Raw genomic sequence first — 19,224 nt, 5'->3', positions numbered from 1 at the left:
CTTGAGTGGGGTTTAGCGTTGAGCTTGTTTTGCAAAACCCTCCAGATGGAGTAGTCCAAAGGATTGAGGTCTGGCGAGGACAATGGCCATTCGTCCTTCGGGATGAAAGCAGGAAAATGGGTATCGCACCACTGTTGCGACAACTTGGATGTGTGTGCTGGTGCACCGTCTTGTTGGAACACCCAGTGACGTCCATTGAAGTGCTTCTGTGCCCATGGAAGAAGTGTCTTCTCCAAAATCTGCGAAATGTAGACTTTTTTGTTGATTTTGACTCCTTGATCGACAAAAAGCAATGATGACTTGCCATCAGCACACACTGCTCCGAAAACCATCACACTAGCGGGGTGAGAAGCTTGATGAATCGTCCTTCTGTTGGCAAAAGCTTCCTCAGACGTCTCAGCAAGTACTCGATGATTTTGAGGATTGAACTCGGTTCGTACCGTGAACAGCTTCTCATCAGAGAACACCGTAACCAAGTGTTCCTCATTGCGCGTGCGCTGAAGGAGCTTTTTTGACCTTTCCAGCCGTTGCTTGGTTGTAGCCTCCGAGAGAATGGCTGCTTTTCTCACACGATAGCAGGTAAGCCTCAGCTTGCCTTTCACAATCCTTCCCATCGAACGCGAACTAATTTTCATACCTTTCGCCATCTTTCTGATACTCCGATGTGCATTTCTTCTGATTCTCTCTTTCACAGCTTTGATCCGATCTGGAGTGACGACTGTTGCTTTTCTTCCTCTCCCACGTCTATCCAAGAACGTGCCAAGCTTTTTAAAACGAGAAATCGAGTCATACACGGTTCTACTTGGGACCCCGAGCCGTTTAATGATGTCAACCGGAGCAACTCCTTCTTTGAAAAGGTTCAAAATGGAAGAGCGATGTGGACTCGGCGGTGTCATTTACCTAAAACAAAACCGATCGATGTGAATTTTGCAGAATGATAAAAAATAATATAATTAACAAAAACTTAAATAATACGCGCACCAGAATTGCGCCAATCGCCTTGCTTTATGGCGTCAAACTTTTGTGCTGGTAATTCTGCCGCACCCTGTAGCTCTCCATAGTTTTCTTTTTTTTATTGTGATTGTGTTAATGTCCTTTTGTCCTTTATCTCAAATAAAATATATGAGACGCATTTTTGCAGTTGGCGACTTTTTTGTACGGGCACTCCTTAGTAAATTATAGTCGTTATAAGTGGACCGCTCAAAAATCTCACTTTTTTGGATTGAAGTTAGACGATGGGAGTGAACTTACAAAAAAGTTGCCAACTACCAAAATGCATCTCTGCATTTGATTTTCATAACCTTAAAAAAATGTACTTTGTGGGACAATCACTGATACTATAGGACAAATCACCGACATTAAACACCAAAAAGGATAGAATTATGACCCGTACTGTTTCTATTGAACTTCTCTCTCAACCCAAAAACTCTTGATTGACTACAAATCTATAGTCTAACGGAGTTGTGAAATATTTAACTTACTCTTTGATGCTCTGTTTGTGTTCCTCCTCTGCATCGTGAACAGTGGAAGAGCTTTCTCCGTGGCTTACTCTACAAGAAAAGCCTTTTTAGATATTCCCAAGGAAAACTCAATTACCTTGTAGCTTTCTTCTCAATCACAGTTCCTTTTGAATAAGTTTCATCCACGTTCTCAATGTATCCTCTATCGGCCATCCATCTGTAAGATAAAACTCTTAACATAATTAACCGACAACCTTTCTAGTTTTCTATTCTTACTTCGTGTCAAGAATGTATTCATTAGCCACCTTCATTTTTTCATCTGGAGTCAGCAATGTTTTGTTGTTGTGATCGTAAATGTTTACCGATTCTAAAAGTCTCGTGTACCTGAAATCATTACGTTTTTAGTGTCACTTAGTGAACTTTATAACCTGCTTCGTAGTTGTGTATCATCTTTTGTCTGGACAGCATTCGCTGCTTCTCTACAAAACGCTGCCATTGTGTTATACTCTTCATCGTTCTCAAAAATGAACTTTGCGAATCTTTGATTTTCTCTTGCGGAATATGGTATATTCTCAATTTTTTTCTTGTCGGGACTATTTGATTCCATGACAAGCCTGGAAAAAGTTTTAAAGCAAAATTCGACAAAAAAAAAGAAAACGAAAATTTCCAATGCACACCCTTCCTTTAATATGAATATTTCTTATCACTAGAAATTGAAACAAATAAGTAATAAAAGTGAACAAATTTGACTCTGAAACTATGTTGAAACAGATTTGTTTGCTTCGGTTTCAACATTCTCCGTAAGTATTGGCAATTTTTTATAGGCACTTAAATACAAAAATGTGAAAATAAAATGTTGACAATTATTTTTCCCTTCTTCCAATGCCCTGGTGTAGATGAACTAAAAACGTGTCCTGCTATCAGTCAGCTGAAACTTAAAAATACGTTCGAAGTTGCCGACAAAAAAACTATTTCTCCCATTCTGGAACGAGCATTCAGAGTCATCTTTAATAGTGAACAGTGTTAGAAGTTCTACAGTAACTTCGACCTTCCATATTAGTGTGTAGTTTAACTAGAACTTTTGAGAACTTTTCCCAGGAATCCTCGAATGAATTGGTTTTCACCAAAAATCTGAAAAAATCATCGCGTGGACTATTCTCCGGTTTTGTTGGAACTGTTTCAACTGTGAAGGAAAAAATAAATAAATACAATACAAAGTTTCCAGATTATCATAGACTTCGGAAAGCTGGTCCCAAACTTCTCTACAGTACAACGTTCTCGTTTCCCGGAAGATTTTAGATTATTACATGCCAATTGTAGTTTTAAAAAAAATTCAATGTTTTAAAATACTAGCATCTCTTCTGCTCAAACGTTTTATAGTTATTTAAACTACTACAATATACGCAGCATATAGATACAGTATCCTCATAAAAAATCTAAAAATCAATTATCTCTCATTGCTTGAAATATTGCTGTTCGACTCTCTTCGTGAATTCGATCAAATTCGAGTACTTCTTCAGAATATTCGTGATATTTGTCAGTGGAAGACGGACAGTGATGAGAGTGTACATGTGTCCGAATAGAAGAGCGTCCGCTTCTGTCGGCAAGTCTCCTGTCAAGTACTTCTGGGTACCGAGTTGGGCGGAGAGGGCACGGAACACTTTATCCGCTTGCTCACCGACTTCGTCCATTGTCTGCAAAATGAGGGATTTATTATTGGGGAAACTGAAATTCTGGTGGGAAAGTGACATCCGTTTGAACAGAATTGTATTGACAGATAATCAGCAGAAATCCGGACATCTGGATATCCAGGCACACAGACAGACACTATTTAAAATGATGGTTTTGTTGTATTTTGTTGTGAAAACCGAAAAAGACTAGTGGAAAAAGTGGGCGGAGCTTACTAGACATCCGGATAAACGGAAATCGAGACAGAATAGTCTACGGATGTCTAGCAAGCTCCGCCCACTTTTTCCACTAGTCTTTTTCGATTTTCTGAACAAAATACAACAAAAACATTTTTTTAAATAGTGTCTGTCTGTGTGTCTAGATATCCAGATGTCCGGATTTCTGCTGAATATTTGTCTTTCCCACTTTCTGTCCCTCCGGATGTCTATCTCCCTCCATAATTCCAGTTTCCAGTTTAATCTACATGCGTGTCTGTCTGTCTGTATGCCTGTATATCCAGATGTCTACAGTTTGGTCGAAATCTCGCTTAAAATCGAACTAAAATATAAAGTAGGCGGGGCCTATAGAACTGTCTGTCTGTTTGTCCAGATGTCCAGATATCCAGAACTTCAATTCTGTTTAGATTCATGCCTATTCTAATATCTATCTGAATTTCTGGATGTCAGTGTGCCTGAATACTTATTTTTTTCATCTCAATATCTGTCTGTTTGTCTGGTTGTCCGGATGTCTGCCCGTGCTCGAATTTCTATATCTTTGTCTTTCTGAACATCTGTCTGTCCGGATGTCTTATTCCGATATCCATCTGTCTTCCGTTTTGTCCAGATGTCCTCTCAATTTTCTAGTTCTCTGTGTGTCTGTTCATCCCTCTGTCTATCCGGATGTCCCCTACAAACCTTGGCATCCCAATCCTTATCAGCCAACTCTTCCAACACTTTTCTTCTCTTCAAAAACGGCAAAACCGACGAAAGTGGCCAATGATAGACACTTCCATATCTCAGTTTCGTCACCTTATCGTATGTTTCATCGTGCTTCCACAGGACGAACATCTGAAATTTTTTTACAGCATTAGGCTCCGCCCCCTCGTCCTACCTCAACAGTAGTCAAAAGATGCTCAATCATCGAGATATTGGCTCTCATATCGGCGACTTGAGTCTCACTCAAATGAGAAGTCAAAGTGACGCCCTTCTTATGAACGAAGTCAACGATAGCATTGAATCCGGTGATGAGAGTTTTATTGATTTTCAGAAGTGGAATGACGCCGTCTGGAGAGATGAAATCGACGTTGGGACGTTGACGAACATTGAATGGGAGTGACGTCATTCGGAGGAACGTTTGGACGGCAAGGCAATCGGCGAAGTCGTACATGAGAGCTTGGTCGTCTGGAATGAGATAGAAAATATATTAGTTAGGTATAGTGGGTGTGCATGACAATCTGAAGCCCCGCCCACTTTTGTCAAAAAAGTCCTTTCTTACTGTTAACAACAGAATGCAAACCGAGAAGACTTAACTCGCTTAAAACTCAAAAAATATAAGCCGAAAATATACCAAAATTTACATCTCGACGAATTCTACAGTACCGCTCAATAGGATCTGAACTTTTCGTTTTTCGACCAAAACTTCTTTCAAATTGGTCGGATTGACCTGAAACTTTGGGAAACTATTTATTGCAGAATATATTTGCCCCAAAGTTTCAGGTCAATCCGACCAATTTGAAACAAGTTTTGGTCGAAAAACCAATAAAAATCCGTCATCCGACGGAGTAGGTCAAACACATAGAATTCGTTGAGATACATTTGATTACACTTTCAGCTCATAAATTTGAATTTCAAACGATTTTTGAGCCTAAGAAGTCAGCTTGAAACCATACGGTAAAGCTGAGGTTATCGGAATGAGCAGGACTAGTGAAAGCGTCTGAATCTTGTTTCGAATTAATTACGAAGCACTCTGAGTTCAAAATCTGTCTGTAACATCTTCGTATCTACCGTAATCCAAACACAGTTTTGTTTTTTAAATGTTCACATGATTTATTCGGTAACACAACAACACATTCAATCAATAACTTCTCCGACTCAATCTTGTCCAAGATCCTTCTGATAGAATCCACGGAAGCTATCCCTTGGTCCTCCCTTACCATGGCGATTGATGCCTTGCTCGATGATACACCATCCAGCAACACAAATTGCTACTTTTCTGCATTGCTCATCAGAAGTGCAACGGGTTCCCCTGGTGTCATCAGCAAGGATTGGAGAGGTGATGACCAGAAGGCAGAAGATGAAGAGAGCCAGAATATTCATTTGGAATAGAGAAGGAAAACTTTTGATAGTTTTCAGTGGAATTGAGAACGATATTTATAGTCTTCCATTCCCATGATTCTATGCAAATTTTGAGCAGGTATGTGCCCGGGTGGCGTTGAGCGCCTCGCATTTTCAGCCGAAATTTGAAAATGCGATGAGAAAGAGTGTGCGAAATGGAGAGACGCAGACACACTCTCTCGATTTTACACACTCTCTCTCGTCGCATTTTCGCCCACTTTGAAATCTTTCAGCGCCCAAAGCGCCTCCATAGGCACATCGCTGATTTTGAGGGCGGAAGCTCTCACATGATCGGAAATCATGACTCAGTGAGTCAGAGCTCATAAAAATCCTTTTTTCTTCTCGAAATTTGCATAGAACCATGGGAATCAGATGCTATAAATATCGCTCCCAATTCCCTTGAAAACCATCAGAAGTCTGTTTTTCTTCTATTCCGAATGAATATTCTGACTCTCTTCATCTTCTGCCTTCTGACCATCACGTCTACAGTCATCGCTCGTGGACACCAATGGACTTCCAATTCAGCTGGCCGAAATAATGATCAATTCGCTTCATATCATTTGACTGTTACCGGGGAATAAATCATTGGAACTTGAAAAGTCAGAAACTGTGTTGATTTGGATTACTGTATAGTAGATACAGATGGATTTTGAGTTCAAAGAAGAGTTCTTGATGAGTTCTTCGAGAGATAGGCTCCGCCCATTTGGCAAGATCGTAGTACGGTCTTGGCACGAACTGCGTCCACCAGCTGGTTATATCGTTACATATCAGGGAAGAAATCCCGGAAAACACTGAGATTTCAAGAAAAAACTCTCTGTCAAAGACTGGAAAAATACTTTGAGTTTTTTGGAAATCTGAAATGAGAGAAGGATATATTCTCTCATTTCCCATTATCTCTGTTTCAGTATCCCTTTAGACAGAGTTTTGGACTCTCAAATCTCTTCGTTTAACAATTTAAACAGAGTTGAAACTTCAACTCATTCATTCATGACCAAGACATTATTCATCCGATGAGAACCAGAACACGCTCTCCTCGCAGAATCCGTTCAAGCAGACAAAGCCATTGTCGCATTCATTATTCGAGGTGCAACGGGGTTCACCAGCGAGTAATGGAGAGGTAATCGCCAGAAGGCAGAAGATGAAGAGAGCCAGAATATTCATTCTTAGTTGGAATAGAAGATAACGACTTCTGATGGTATTCAGGGGAATTGGGAGCGATATTTATAGTCTTCCATTCCCATGATTCTATGCAAATTTTATGAGCTCTGAGCACCCAGCGCTTAAAATTTGCATAGAAACATGGGAATGGAAGACTATAAATATCGTCCTCGTTTCCCCTGAACTCCATCAGAAGTCTCTTTTCTGCTCTTCTCATTCCAAATGAATATTCTGGCTCTCCTCGTCTTCTGCCTTCTGGCCATCACGTCTCCAGTCATCGCTCGTGGACGTCGTTGCCATTCGAGCACTCAATGCGACTATGAATCCGTCTGCTACGAGGGATACTGCTACACCATCGACGAGATGTTCGACAAGTTCGACGCAAAGAAATAATTCATTTCTTGCCTTTTGTGTCCACGAATAAATCATTTGAGCATTCCAAAAGAAACTGTGTTAGGATTACTGTATATATATTAGATAGAGCTTATAGGCAGAAAATTTGAACTCATAATAGTTCAAAAATCAGATGAATTAGAGGTAGACCGTGACAACGGCCGTTATGAAGATACGATAGGCTCCGCCCGTTTTGCAACCTTGTCGCATGGTCCCAACATGAATGGCTCATTAGATTCAGAACAATATCTTCCCGCTCGTTTTAATCTTTTTGGCAATTTTCAGTCAGTTTGACAGATTAGAAACCGATTTTGTTCAGTTTTTGACTTCCAGGAGTGGTGTTTAAGGCCTATTTCCAAAGAAACAGAGGTGGGATTACTGTACTTTCAAACAAATTTCGGCTAGAAAGCTAGGCTCCGCCCATTTCTGCAGAGTTGCCGCATGGTATCTGAGATAACTGTGCCCACTGCAATTTTGTGCGATTCACTCTCAGATTCGACAGCAGAAGATGTAAAAAACTGAACAGTGCGGTAAAGCTGCGGGTAGGGGCGTTACCTCAAAGTGGGCGGATCAGTAACAGCATTATAGGCTCCGCCCATTTCTGCAGAGTTACCGCACGGTATCTGAGATAACAGTGCCCACTGCAACTTGTGCCATTTATCCCCAAATTCGACAACCTAATATTCAAAAACTGAATTGTGCGGCAAAGCTGCGAGAAGGGGCGTTACTTCAAAGTGGGCGGGGCTTCAACTAGAAAATCCCTGAAAAATCCGAAAACTCACTAAGATACGGTGTAAAAAGCGACACATCCTCCCAATCCTGCGCCGCATTCATCGATAGCGCATCGGTGACCAATTGGGTGATAACCCCGGAGCTGCTCATCTGAATTCACAGGGTTTCAAGACTGAAAATGATAGAAAAATGTCAAAAATAGTAAAATTTGGGTTGAAATACCCACTTACAAGGAGAAAATTACATATAAAAAGTGGATATTCATGAGAGATAAAAGGAAACAACAAATGAAATCAAACAACAAAGTTAAACAAAACTTTCGAAAATAAATCAACAAAGAATAGTAATAACAAGAAGAAATTAATGCTCTGACTCCGCCTTCTTTTTGAGCCACGGTTTCTCTCCACGAGCATTCGGACGACTCTTTCGTTTCGCTTCGAATCCGGATCGTTTGACTGCTTGACGGGAACCTCCGCCGGTTCCTCCGTTTCGTACTTGTGATGTGACAGCTGATTTGAGACTTTCCAGAGCTTTCGTGTATCTGGAAATTCGGAAATTTGATGGGAAAATGGGGGAAATAGTGTAAAATTTGCTCAAATTGACAGAAAATAGGCTTTGAACATCCCAGAAATTGACTGAAAATCGCCGAAAAAACTCGTTCTGAATCTAATGAGCCATTCATGTTGAGACTAAGGGCCAAGATTGCAAAATGGGCGGAGCCTGTCTTCACAACGGGCTCCCAACTAGCCTTCGAACTATTATGAGTTCAAACTTTCCGTCTGTAAGCACTATCTATATATACAGTAATCCCATCACGGTTTTTTGGGAATGTTCAAATGATTTATTTGGTGACACAACAGTTGTCAAACGACAAGAAATGAATTATTTCTTTGCATCGAACTTGTCGAACATCTCGTCGATGGTATAACAGTATCCCTCGTAGCAGACGGATTCATAGTCGCATTGAGTGCTCGAATGGCAACGACGTCCACGAGCGATGACTGGAGACGTGATGGCCAGGAGGCAGAAGATGAAGAGAGTCAGAATATTCATTCGGAATGAGAGCAGAAGAAAGACTTCTGATGGATTTCTGAGGAATTGGGAGCGATATTTATAGTCTTCCATTCCCATGTTTCTATGCAAATTCCGAAAAAAAAAGGGATTTTTATGAGCTCTGACTCACCGAGTCATGGTTTCCGACCACCCGGAAGACTCCGCCCTCAAAATTTGCATAGAATCATGGGAACGGAAAACTATAAATATCGTTCTCAATTCCACTGAAAACCACCAGAATCTCTATTCCAACTAACAATGAATATTCTCGCTCTCTTCATCTTCTGCCTTCTGGCCATCACCTCTCCAATTCTTGCTGAAGACACCAGGGGAACCCGTTGCACTTCTGATGAGCAATGTAGAAAAGTAGCAATTTGTGTTGCTGGATGGTGTATCATCGAGCAAGGCATCAATCGCCATGGTAAGGGAGGACCGAGGGATAGCTTCCGTGGATTCTATCAGAAGGATCTTGGGCAAGATTGAGGCGGAGAAATTTACTGTGTTGTGTTGTTGTGTTACCGAATAAATCATGTGAACATTCAAAAAACTGTGTTTGGATTACTGTATAGATACATAGAACTTTCAGATTTATGTTGAATTCATCATATAGGTATACAAGCTAATTCAGATTAGATAGAATCCGTCACTTTTAGATCGATTTCAGAAGATCATTTTCAGGATTTTCGAACGATTTCAGCAATATTCCCCTCGTTTTGAATAGTTTTCGGCATTTTTCAGTTAGATATTCGAGTGACTTCCAGCTATTTTCCATAAACTTTTCATTCGCGGTTCGCAAATTTCCCTCAGACGGAATCAGCTTTCTACAAGTGACTTTCAGTCGCGTCTATCCATATTTAGCGCGAATTTCAGCCATTTCCACCAATTTTAAACAATTTTCGACCGATTTCAATGATTCTTCATCGAGTTTTAGCTATTTTCGATCGATTTCCAGCTATTTTCAGCTAATTTTCAGCTAATTTCAATCGATTTCCAGCCCCTTTTCACCAATTTTTCCCTCTCAAAACGCCTCACCTATCCATATCCTTCTCAAACAAGTAGTCTTCCATCTGCTCCTCTACAGTATCTCCCCACAACTTTGTCACTTTCAGCATCTTCACAAACAATCGTTTCGTCTCTTTATCGCCAACACTAATCACATATCCCTCTTGTCCAGCTCTTCCAGTTCTTCCAGCTCGATGCACAAACAGTTTATCGTCGGATGGCAGATTATAGTTGATGACACAATCCACTCGATTCAAATCAGTTCCTCTCGCCAGAACATCCGAACAAATCAGCACTCGATTCGTGTTTTTATTGAATTTCTCAAGCATTTTATATCTTCTCTTTCCGAATAACTGAGCAGTGAAGTAATCCACTTCGAATTCTCCCTTACAGAGCTCTTTGAGCACATGCGCCAATCGATTCGATGAGGAGACTTCGTTGACGAAAATTAGAGTTCTGTTGAATTTGTTTCGAGAGATTTGTTGATAGACGGCGAGCGGATGGAATTTTGGATCGGAGGTGATAAGACGATGAGAGATTGAAGAAGGAAGGGCGAGGCGACCCGAGATGTGATCTACTTGAGCGATTCCGGAGGTGATCTGAAAGAAGGAAGTAACTGGTTAAGTTTTTTCGGTGGCTTTCAGAAAAAACTTTCGCTCCAAACTTTTCGGAAAAATGTGGCGAATTTTTGGTAAAACTTTCAAAAATGCAAAAATGAATCTTCAAAATCAAGGTTTTCCCGTCCGAAAAACTCATCTTCAGACAGTTTTCTTGAAATTTTTTTTTTTCGAATTTTCGGTTTTTTCGGTAAAAAATTTTCGAAAATTATTCTTTTCGATTTGTTCGGTACGAAGTTTTCAAAAAATTTTGGGACAGATTTTTTCGCACAGTCCTGTGAAGGATGTAGAATTTCAAAGCTTGTTTGAGCTGGAAAATGACGAAAAACTACAAAATTCGGTCAAAAACTAGCTCATATGACGTTCTTGTCATGGTCTTTCGATTTGAATTGGAGTTTTTCAGGAATTGTGAAAATAATACTTTTCTTAATGAATTTAACAAAAACATAAACATATATTTTTCAGAATATCCTCTAAATTTCAGAATTCTTCCAAAAATGAAAAATCAGACTTGTCGAAAAAAAATCCGGGCTGAACTTCCTCTCGGCGCGGGCAGGCCCGGTCGGCCCGGATTCATAAATGGGTGCTCATTTTTAACAAAAATTGCCGAAATGTTTGGAAAATTTGTAGCAGAAGTGCTTAAATTATCATACATACCCACATTCTGATTGAATTTTAACTTTAAAGTCGAATACCGAATTTTTTAAGTTTAAAAATTTTCAAGAAAGTTTCGAATTTCGGTTCGTCTGGAAGAAAAAAAATTGTCCTTTTAAATTTTACCGAAAAAACACAAAATCAGCTCCGCCCACTTTCAAGCTACAAAAGTGGGCAGAGACTTATTTTGTTTGAAAGCCTGACTAATCTGCTAAAATGTACTCTTTTAGATTCATTTTGTCTGAAATACTAGTACTGTATCTTTTTCGAGACTTCGCAGCTGAAATCCTCGCTTTTCTTACATCTTTCGCCTTTGTCGCACTAGCCGAGAACAATTTCGGTTTGAACAAATTCCACAAATGCAGCTCCTCCACATCCTTCGATAACGTCGCCGAGAGCACAATCTTCTGCGGAGCTCTGCGTTGTCTAATGATATCATTGAGACAAGCGACCCGTTCCATTCCTCCACACAAAAACTCAACGAGTTCCAGCCATTCCTCTCTCATTAGTTTGCCCATTCGATCCGCTTCATCAACGATAAGAAATCTGAGTCTACTCAAATCAATGGGCGGTGGGATACTTGCTGTGAGATGTTGAACAAGTCTCGCCGGTGTCGCCACAATCACATTCGGTGGGTCTTGAGCTATGTGTCTCGCTTCTTTCTCAAAATCATTCGCTCCACTCAACGCCAAAATCTTCGCATTTCCAGAATTCCATCGTCCGAATTCTTCAACAATCTGTGTCACCAGTGTCTGTACGGGTACCAGAATCACTGCATGCAGAATTTTCGATGGTTTCTCCCCGACAGCCGCTAGCACTGGAAGAACATAACAAATCGTTTTTCCACTTCCAGTCGGAGCGGCAATTGCCACGTCACGAGGACGAAGTGGTGGTGGGCAACGGATTTCTTTGAAAAGAGTGGGAAGAACTGAGTATTGGACAGGGAACCACGTGGAAATCGAGTCGGGAACAGTGAGATATTCGGGTAGATCAATTTTTGAGAGTTTTTCCGAAGTGGTTTGGTCGATTGTGGCGGAGAACGTGGTGGCGTGTTGAACCCACGAACTAGTCACTCTGAAAATGGGGGGAATTGAGTTTTGAAGTGTTTTTTTTTAAATAAAAATAGAAAATGTGGTGTAAAATTTCGAAAATTCGCTTTGAAATTCAATTTCACGAGATTTTTAGAGTTTTCAGCCTTTTAATCGCATTTCAGCTCAGTCAACAGCAAAAAGTCCGCTTTTTCATACTTGTCAAGGCCCGGCTTCAAAGAATAACCCTTTTTCCAATTTTTTTCGAAAAATTTGAGATTTTTTATCGAAAATATGACCGTTTTTGATGATCTTTCAGTATTTCTTCTAATTCTGAATGATAGTCAAAATATAGACTTTTTCGCGAAAAATATGTCGTATCAAAGCAAATTTTCGGTAAAACCGAGCTGATTACAAAAATTTTAGAAAATACATGCTTCATATTGGACTTTTTGAGCATTTATACGTGAAATTCCAGATTTTTTATTTTGAAAAATGATTTGGAGCGCTTCAAGTATGTCTAAATGAAAAAACTTCAAAAAACAGCATAATTTCTGAAATTTTATCTATTTTTCACTCAAAACTCACTTCAACGCCTCTAAATTCTTCATTTCTTGCTTTCCGAGCACTTTAAACAACTCTCTTTCTCCATTTTCTTCTACTTTCGCCGGTTTCTCCTCCTCAACTTCCTCTGTCTCCATTTTCTCGTCTTCCTCATCTTCTATCTATAATTTCAATAATTAAAACGAATAAATCAATTAAAAATCTCACTAAATCTCCATTTTCCACTCCATTCTCTTCTACTTCCTCTGTTACTTCTTCGTTGATCTGAAAAAATGTAAAGTTGAGGTTTTCCAGTAAAAATCTTACCTCCTCTGTCTCCATATCCTCGTCATTTTCAATCTGCTTACTTTTTCGTTTCATTTTCTGCAAATAAGCAACGTTTTTAGCTAAGAAAAGTTATTTAAATTAAAAAAAAAGCGTTTATTGTGCAAAAAAATCGGTGTAGATTTACGCTAAACAACACGCACTAGGCAGGATTACGGAGTGTCGTACTGGAATTGAGGCGCCTAATTTAATTAATTTCAGCGATTTTCAGCGTTTTCATGGTAATTTCGTCTATTTCCGAGCGATTTTCTGACTCAAAAAGATTAAATAAATTAAATAAACGAGTTTATTGCATGTTACAACCAAGAAAACCAAGAATTACATTAAAAATCATCAATACAGAAAATTATATTACAAAAGCTTGCAAACGGTTCATTGCATCAATTTATACCGTTCCTTCTCTCCATGCGACACATCCCAATGAGTTTTCAGCGATTCTTTATCCTTAAATTGTCTCTCACACAGCTCACATTGCACATGACTCATCGCATTTGGTCCATAATGAGTTTTCATGTGTCGATTGAAATGAATCGTTTGGGAGAAGAGTTTCAGACACAGATGGCACTCGATGAAAGGAGTATTGTGCACTTTACTTCGATGGAGGAGCAACATTTTCGAGCTCGAGAAGTTCTGCTCACACATCTCACAGTATGTCGTCACGATTGTCTCCGTGATTTTTCGCTTCATTGAGTCTTCTCGATTCGTTTCTCCGTTCTGAAACATTCGGTTTTCTATTTGAAAATTACGGATTACTTCCATTTTAAATTTGCAAAAATGCTTAGAAACCCGGAAAATAGGAAAAAATGCAAATGTTTAATTAACATTTCTTAAATTTCCGACGAAAAAAAACACAACATCTCGAGATTTTTCCAATAAATTATGGCTTTCCAGATTTTCACCAAATTTGTACAGAAATTCGATATATTGAGCTTTTTGCTTATGTTTTTATCGAAAATGGTTGATTTTTCTAAAAAAGTTTTAACGAAATTTTCAAAAAATATCTGATTTTTTTTTTGAGTTTTCGTAATTTTTCACTGAAAAAATCGCGAAATCTTTTTTTTCAATAAAATTGGCAAACAAACACAAAAAAAATCGCATGTTCCCCAAAAATGTAAGCAAAAATTCAAAATTCCCACATAAAAAGCTTCTCAAAAATTGAAAAAAAATCTATTTTTTCTGAAATACAATTGTTTTTATTTTTATTTTTCTTGCATTTCCGACCGAAAATTCTGAAATTTTCTCCAAAAAAGTAAGCGGAAATTCAAAATTTTCAACTGAAAAGCTTCTAAAATAAATAAAAAACTGTTTTTATTATCACGACACGCTTCTTACAACCGCGCTCTATCGAAACCGAAGACAATTGTGTGCGAAGTTGAGAGATTCAGAGAAAAAGAGACATTTTCAAGGGCATTTCGGTGGAGCGCAGTTGTAAGAACTGTGTCGTGCTTATAACTGTATTTTTCGTTTTTTGTTGGATTTTTTTTAGCATTTCCGACCGAAAATTCTAAACTTTTCCGCAAAACGAAAGCGAAAATTCGATATTCCCAACTGAAAACCTTTTAGAAAAAGATTCGGACCGAAATTTCTGAACTTTTTTCCCCCAAATTCCGCTCACATCGATTCCGGAACTCGATCGAATAATGCCCAAATCCATGAATAATTTCTTCTTAATATCTCTCCGTTCGTCCGCATTTTTTCTCTTTCGATCATTATAAGAATACGGTTTTCTACTCGGTTGTGGTTGTTGTTGTGGGACGTCTCCAGCAGCTCCAGGATTCTGAATTCCCCCAACTCCGCCCCTTTTTCCTCGTTTCTGTGGAAATACGAAGAGAGAAGACGTTGGGGGTTCAGAAGACATTGTGAAGATTCCAGCCACCGCGAATTCCGAATCTTTCTCGAATTTTCTATCCGGTTGAAGTATATTTGCTTCTGGAACTTCTGGAGGTTCTTCTTCTGACGTCTTCTGAATTCCGACGTCGTCAAAAAAGATTCAGAAGTCTCCCTTTCTAACCTCAAAACAACTACATCCCACTGATTCATGTTCCATTGATTCACATAGTCCTCTCGTTGCTCTTAATGTTTCCCTCCTCTTCAGAAACTCGTTGTATATTCTGAATTCTGAATCCTTCAGACTTCAGAATCAGAATCCTCCTCACCTGAATTTCTCCAATTCCTTCTGCTTCCGAGCCGCTGAATCCGTCATGCGCAACGAGAAGAAGTGACATTTTCTGAAAGCGCCCGAATCCAACTGTGGATTGCGTGGCAATGCAAGTTCACGCTAAAAAGGAAATACAATAAATTACAGATTTATGATTTTAAAAAACCGTCTAAATTCTGAATACATCTTTTGATTACAAAAAAAAAACAAAGAGAAAAATAAATATCACACCCAAAACGACGCTGAAAAAACGAAAAAAAAGCTTTGGAATCGAGAGACAAGTAAATTACAATAAACATTTTGGTAGGGGGAAACAAAAATAAATTATTAATTAAAACTGGCAAAGAGCGGGAAGGGGGGGGGGGATCGGAATTTAAGAGAACAAGAAAGAGTATGGGTATCCACGGTACTTGGCGCGGAATACGGAGAGGAGGAACGAGAAGAAAATGCAGATGAAGACGAGTCCAACGATGGCGAGGGCTGAAATATGGTTGGTTTTGATGGGAAAACGGGGAAACTTGGGGGATTTTTAGCTCGGAACGGAGAAGAATTTCAAGAGAATTAGATGGTTTTCCAATGAAAAAGTTTGTAAATTCGTAAGAAGTTTTACGTGAAAAAGTGCAAAATCATGCTCGAAACATCAAAAACACAGAAATCCTCCGATTCTGACACTTTTCGAGACAAAATTAGTGAATTTTTCCACAAATTATGCTTTCCACTCACTATTAGCTGGAATACTGAACAAAGAGAATACACCAGCGGTCTTCTTTCCACTTCCTCCCTTCTTCTCCTTATAATTCGACGCGTCAGCAGCCTCATTGACACAGATGAATCCAATAGCGACCAAAGCGTACAAAAGTCCGACGATATAAGTCTCAGCGATGAGCTGGAATTGAGTTGATCCATGGATGAACGATGGCTCTTTGGTTTGTGGATTGGTGATCATGAATGGTGGTCCACGGATATGATTCCACATTTGACCGGACATGAAGATGAAAGTGATGGCGAGACACACGAATCCCCACATAGTTCTGTTGAGAAGGAAGTCCAAACTGTTTCTCTTCATGTACAACATTCCGAGGAGCAACAAAATGAAAAGAGCAATTACAACTGGAGCCGTGTAGTTTGGTGGGCGGATCACACGGATTTGAACTTCAGTTTGATCAGCAACAAATCTTCCGATCGCATCAGCATCGAATCCTTGTCTCTGGAAATCCATTTGCTCTGGACGCTTCTTGGCACCGAGTTTTGGTCCGAAATGGTAGAGAATTGGGGCAGTGTTGAGATTCATTTGTTGGAAGATTTGTGGAGCATCTTCGTAGTCGACGATTCCGAAGAACACCTTACGGCGGTCGGATTCGGTGCTGGCGTAGCGGTGCGAGTTGGCGACAATCATGAACTCGTCGTATGCTGGTCTGGAATCAGAGATTTGGTCATGAAATGAAAAAAAATGGCTTTTCTGGGTTCATTTTAATGTTTTCACAACAAATTTCTCACTAGGGTAGGTCATAGAGTCAGTTGGAGTTATGAGACGTGAAATATATCATTAGAAAGCTGAGAAAACTCTGATTCCAAATATATATTGAACTTTTGCCCCCGAGGCCTGGTATTCGAGAAGAACAAGGACAAAGTCTGGCAAAATAGAGAATTATCACCTTTTTAAAATGCGGAACATGGTTTTTTCGTGTGAGAAAGGTGATAAATCTCTATTTTTCCGAACTTTAATCTCGCTTTTCTCGAATACCAGGGATCGAGGGCAAAAACTAAGTATGTATTTGGAATCAGCGTTTTCTCAGCTTTCTAATGATATATCCCACGTCTCATAACTCCATACTGACTCTTTGACCTTCCCTAGTCAGTAAAACTTTATCATTCCCAAGAAAACCCACGAATTTCTGAAAAACCGGCTTCAGGCTGAAATTTGGGTTCTTTAGGTTCTCGAATCAAATTTCACGATTTTCGAGTATCCTCCGACTTTTTAACCAGATGAGTGTTAAAAAATCGAGAAAATTTGTAGGAAACAGATGCTGAGACAGGTTTTCAGCTATTGGGAACTTTTCGGGTATTCAAAAACGAAATTTTTCGATGAAAAGCTTAATTTCCTCCAATAATTCGCTTCACTCACTTGCAAATCGGGCAGTTAACACCTGGCGAAAGTGCGGTGAACATGACGATAATCGAGTAGTTTCTTGGCTGCATTCGAACGAGATTCTTCCATTTGTCCATGTTGAATTTGACAATTGATTGCCGTGTGGTCAGATCGACAAGGTTTTGAACCTTCTCATCGAGTGTTTGTTGTGCCGCGCAAACGGCGATCAACACGAAGAGAAGTGGTACCAGTGTTCTCATCTGAAACAGTAATCATAGAAATTTAACAAAATTCAGTAAAAGTAGGAAAAAATCAATGGATAGAGGTAATCATGGTTTTTTAAACCAATAATGAGCATTAAAATCAATAATTAATTCATAAAATTCAGAGATTCATTATGATAATTATACACGTGAGATCAAAATAACAGTTTATCGTTTGCTAGTGGCAAAACCAGAGAATCCCATCATCGCTCGAAGTTCTGGATCCAAACCATCGTCATCCTCCTCTTCCTCCTCTTCTTCTTCATCTTTTCGTGTATCTCTCTTCCTTTTTCTACTTGGATCTACCTTTTTATCCTTCTTATAATCCGCCATTCTTGCCTCCTCTTCTTGAACATCTTCCAGAAGCTGCTCGACTTGTGCCTCCTTTTTCTCGCGTTCTTCTGCAGAAAAACACAATCACTAGATGTTACCAATCGATAATCACTTACTTTTCTCCTTGAGCAACCTAAACCGATCCCTCACATCATCAACTGTACTCTTCTTCGTTTTCATCGACATTCCAATATTTCTCTGATGATTCTTTCCGTTGATATGATCCAAAAAGTTTATCGAATCCTTCACAACGCAATCACAAACGTCGCAATAGAACCCTCCAGTCTCAGCCGATGGTGTCGCTTTTGTGATGACCACGGATTTTCCGACTTTCGAGTCCAAATCGACTTTATACTCTCTGGCTTTTAACATTTCTCGTTTCACTTTTGGCTCATCTTTCTTCTTTTTGCCGGTTCGAATGTCCTCCGCCTCTTTTTCATCGAGCATGCGTTGCTGGGCAGCGAGCGAATATTCTTTCTGAAAATATCACTATTTTTTGAAGATTTTATTCCTTTTCAAGCAACGTACCTCGTCCCATGTTCTTCTGTGATTAGTTCCGGCTGCTTGAGAGCCACTTTGTCCGTAGAACGACATCTGAAAACACCAATTTGACTCAAAAATTTGTTTTACTCAAAACCACGATTTTAAAGTGATTTTTACGATGAAATTGACAAAAATATAGATTATTAGCGTCTAAACTACCTATTTTTAATTATAACAATCCAAAAAACGAGAATTTTCCGTCTAAAACGTTGAAAAACAGCGACGTCTACTCGGCGAGCACACTCAAATTCGACGTGGCTACTGGGTCCGCAAACACCGTTGTCTACCGTATTCCTGCGTACGCTGCATCAGAATTGACGCGCAGAACGTGGCATGAACTGTCGGGTGGATTCCTGGGATTCTGGACCGCGTTCCTGACTGGATTCAGGGTTTTGAACGGGGAAATAGGTTTCCAAAAAGTCAAGAATTCTCGATTAATGGATAGAATAAAATATTTTCTGAGATTCCGCAAGATTTTCGAGTAAAATTACGTTAATCCTGAAAAATACATATTTTGAGTACATTATTTCATTTTTTCACTGATTTTTCATAGGTTTCGTGGTCAAAAAACAACGAAATTCATCACAAGAGTGTTAATTTTGATTGCGAAATCTCAAATTCGAGGAAAATTTCGTCTTTCCACAGGTTGAATTCCAGAAAAGTGAAGTCATTCCATTTTTTTTCTGTGCGACAAAAACAAAATCAAAAGATCATATTCATCTCCAAAGCAAAATAATAAAACAACAAAAGCAGGAAAAGATATGTAACCTTGTAAAAATTGAGAGAGAGAGAAAAATGAAAGTAGTGTATAAAAAAGTTTAATGAAAAAAAAGAGATCATTGCAGAAAAAAA

General features: G+C 39.3%; 12 protein-coding genes across 12 annotated transcripts; 4 read left to right on the top strand and 8 right to left on the bottom strand.

The window, feature by feature from the left end:
• Nucleotides 1-1,477: 1,477 nt before the first annotated feature.
• GCK72_009133 (uncharacterized protein) lies at nt 1,478-2,067 on the bottom strand (the record flags this gene model as incomplete). The annotated part of the gene is made up of 4 exons (XM_053727233.1): nt 1,478-1,550; nt 1,597-1,677; nt 1,737-1,844; nt 1,889-2,067. 4 exons carry the CDS (start codon nt 2,065-2,067, stop codon nt 1,478-1,480), a joined length of 441 nt encoding a protein of 146 aa, XP_053586810.1.
• An 847-nt stretch (nt 2,068-2,914) lies between these two features.
• On the bottom strand, nt 2,915-5,443 carry GCK72_009132 (uncharacterized protein; the record flags this gene model as incomplete). Its single annotated transcript, XM_053727232.1, has 4 exons — nt 2,915-3,154; nt 4,043-4,195; nt 4,239-4,528; nt 5,281-5,443. The coding sequence occupies 4 exons, from the start codon at nt 5,441-5,443 to the stop codon at nt 2,915-2,917; spliced, it is 846 nt and encodes a 281-aa protein (XP_053586809.1).
• GCK72_009131 (uncharacterized protein) lies at nt 3,931-5,452 on the top strand (the record flags this gene model as incomplete). The annotated part of the gene is made up of 3 exons (XM_053727231.1): nt 3,931-4,162; nt 4,213-4,430; nt 5,234-5,452. The coding sequence occupies 3 exons, from the start codon at nt 3,931-3,933 to the stop codon at nt 5,450-5,452; spliced, it is 669 nt and encodes a 222-aa protein (XP_053586808.1).
• Nucleotides 5,453-6,832: 1,380 nt separating this feature from the next.
• On the bottom strand, nt 6,833-7,048 carry GCK72_009130 (uncharacterized protein; the record flags this gene model as incomplete). Its single annotated transcript, XM_053727230.1, has 1 exon — nt 6,833-7,048. The coding sequence occupies one exon, from the start codon at nt 7,046-7,048 to the stop codon at nt 6,833-6,835; it is 216 nt and encodes a 71-aa protein (XP_053586807.1).
• GCK72_009129 (uncharacterized protein) lies at nt 6,842-8,806 on the top strand (the record flags this gene model as incomplete). The annotated part of the gene is made up of 2 exons (XM_053727229.1): nt 6,842-6,993; nt 8,605-8,806. 2 exons carry the CDS (start codon nt 6,842-6,844, stop codon nt 8,804-8,806), a joined length of 354 nt encoding a protein of 117 aa, XP_053586806.1.
• On the bottom strand, nt 8,105-8,875 carry GCK72_009128 (uncharacterized protein; the record flags this gene model as incomplete). The annotated part of the gene is made up of 2 exons (XM_053727228.1): nt 8,105-8,285; nt 8,646-8,875. 2 exons carry the CDS (start codon nt 8,873-8,875, stop codon nt 8,105-8,107), a joined length of 411 nt encoding a protein of 136 aa, XP_053586805.1.
• A 180-nt stretch (nt 8,876-9,055) lies between these two features.
• Nucleotides 9,056-9,280, top strand: GCK72_009127 (uncharacterized protein; the record flags this gene model as incomplete). Its single annotated transcript, XM_053727227.1, has 1 exon — nt 9,056-9,280. One exon carries the CDS (start codon nt 9,056-9,058, stop codon nt 9,278-9,280), a length of 225 nt encoding a protein of 74 aa, XP_053586804.1.
• Nucleotides 9,281-9,825: 545 nt separating this feature from the next.
• Nucleotides 9,826-13,022, bottom strand: GCK72_009126 (uncharacterized protein; the record flags this gene model as incomplete). The annotated part of the gene is made up of 5 exons (XM_053727226.1): nt 9,826-10,398; nt 11,373-12,144; nt 12,687-12,823; nt 12,870-12,926; nt 12,969-13,022. The coding sequence occupies 5 exons, from the start codon at nt 13,020-13,022 to the stop codon at nt 9,826-9,828; spliced, it is 1,593 nt and encodes a 530-aa protein (XP_053586803.1).
• Nucleotides 13,023-13,358: 336 nt separating this feature from the next.
• Nucleotides 13,359-15,211, bottom strand: GCK72_009125 (uncharacterized protein; the record flags this gene model as incomplete). The annotated part of the gene is made up of 3 exons (XM_053727225.1): nt 13,359-13,700; nt 14,602-14,949; nt 15,143-15,211. The coding sequence occupies 3 exons, from the start codon at nt 15,209-15,211 to the stop codon at nt 13,359-13,361; spliced, it is 759 nt and encodes a 252-aa protein (XP_053586802.1).
• Nucleotides 15,212-15,517: 306 nt separating this feature from the next.
• On the bottom strand, nt 15,518-17,493 carry GCK72_009123 (uncharacterized protein; the record flags this gene model as incomplete). The annotated part of the gene is made up of 3 exons (XM_003103189.2): nt 15,518-15,624; nt 15,868-16,559; nt 17,270-17,493. The coding sequence occupies 3 exons, from the start codon at nt 17,491-17,493 to the stop codon at nt 15,518-15,520; spliced, it is 1,023 nt and encodes a 340-aa protein (XP_003103237.2).
• Nucleotides 16,049-16,588, top strand: GCK72_009124 (uncharacterized protein; the record flags this gene model as incomplete). The annotated part of the gene is made up of 1 exon (XM_053727224.1): nt 16,049-16,588. One exon carries the CDS (start codon nt 16,049-16,051, stop codon nt 16,586-16,588), a length of 540 nt encoding a protein of 179 aa, XP_053586801.1.
• A 171-nt stretch (nt 17,494-17,664) lies between the features above and the next one.
• On the bottom strand, nt 17,665-18,423 carry GCK72_009122 (uncharacterized protein; the record flags this gene model as incomplete). Its single annotated transcript, XM_003103199.2, has 3 exons — nt 17,665-17,897; nt 17,946-18,306; nt 18,358-18,423. 3 exons carry the CDS (start codon nt 18,421-18,423, stop codon nt 17,665-17,667), a joined length of 660 nt encoding a protein of 219 aa, XP_003103247.1.
• Between the last annotated feature and the right edge of the window lie 801 nt (nt 18,424-19,224).

The sequence above is a fragment of the Caenorhabditis remanei genome, chromosome III (genome assembly GCF_010183535.1).
Source record: "Caenorhabditis remanei strain PX506 chromosome III, whole genome shotgun sequence".
Taxonomy (NCBI): domain Eukaryota; kingdom Metazoa; phylum Nematoda; class Chromadorea; order Rhabditida; family Rhabditidae; genus Caenorhabditis; species Caenorhabditis remanei.
Note: the sequence above shows the minus strand (reverse complement) of the source record. Positions and strands in the feature narration are given on the sequence as shown.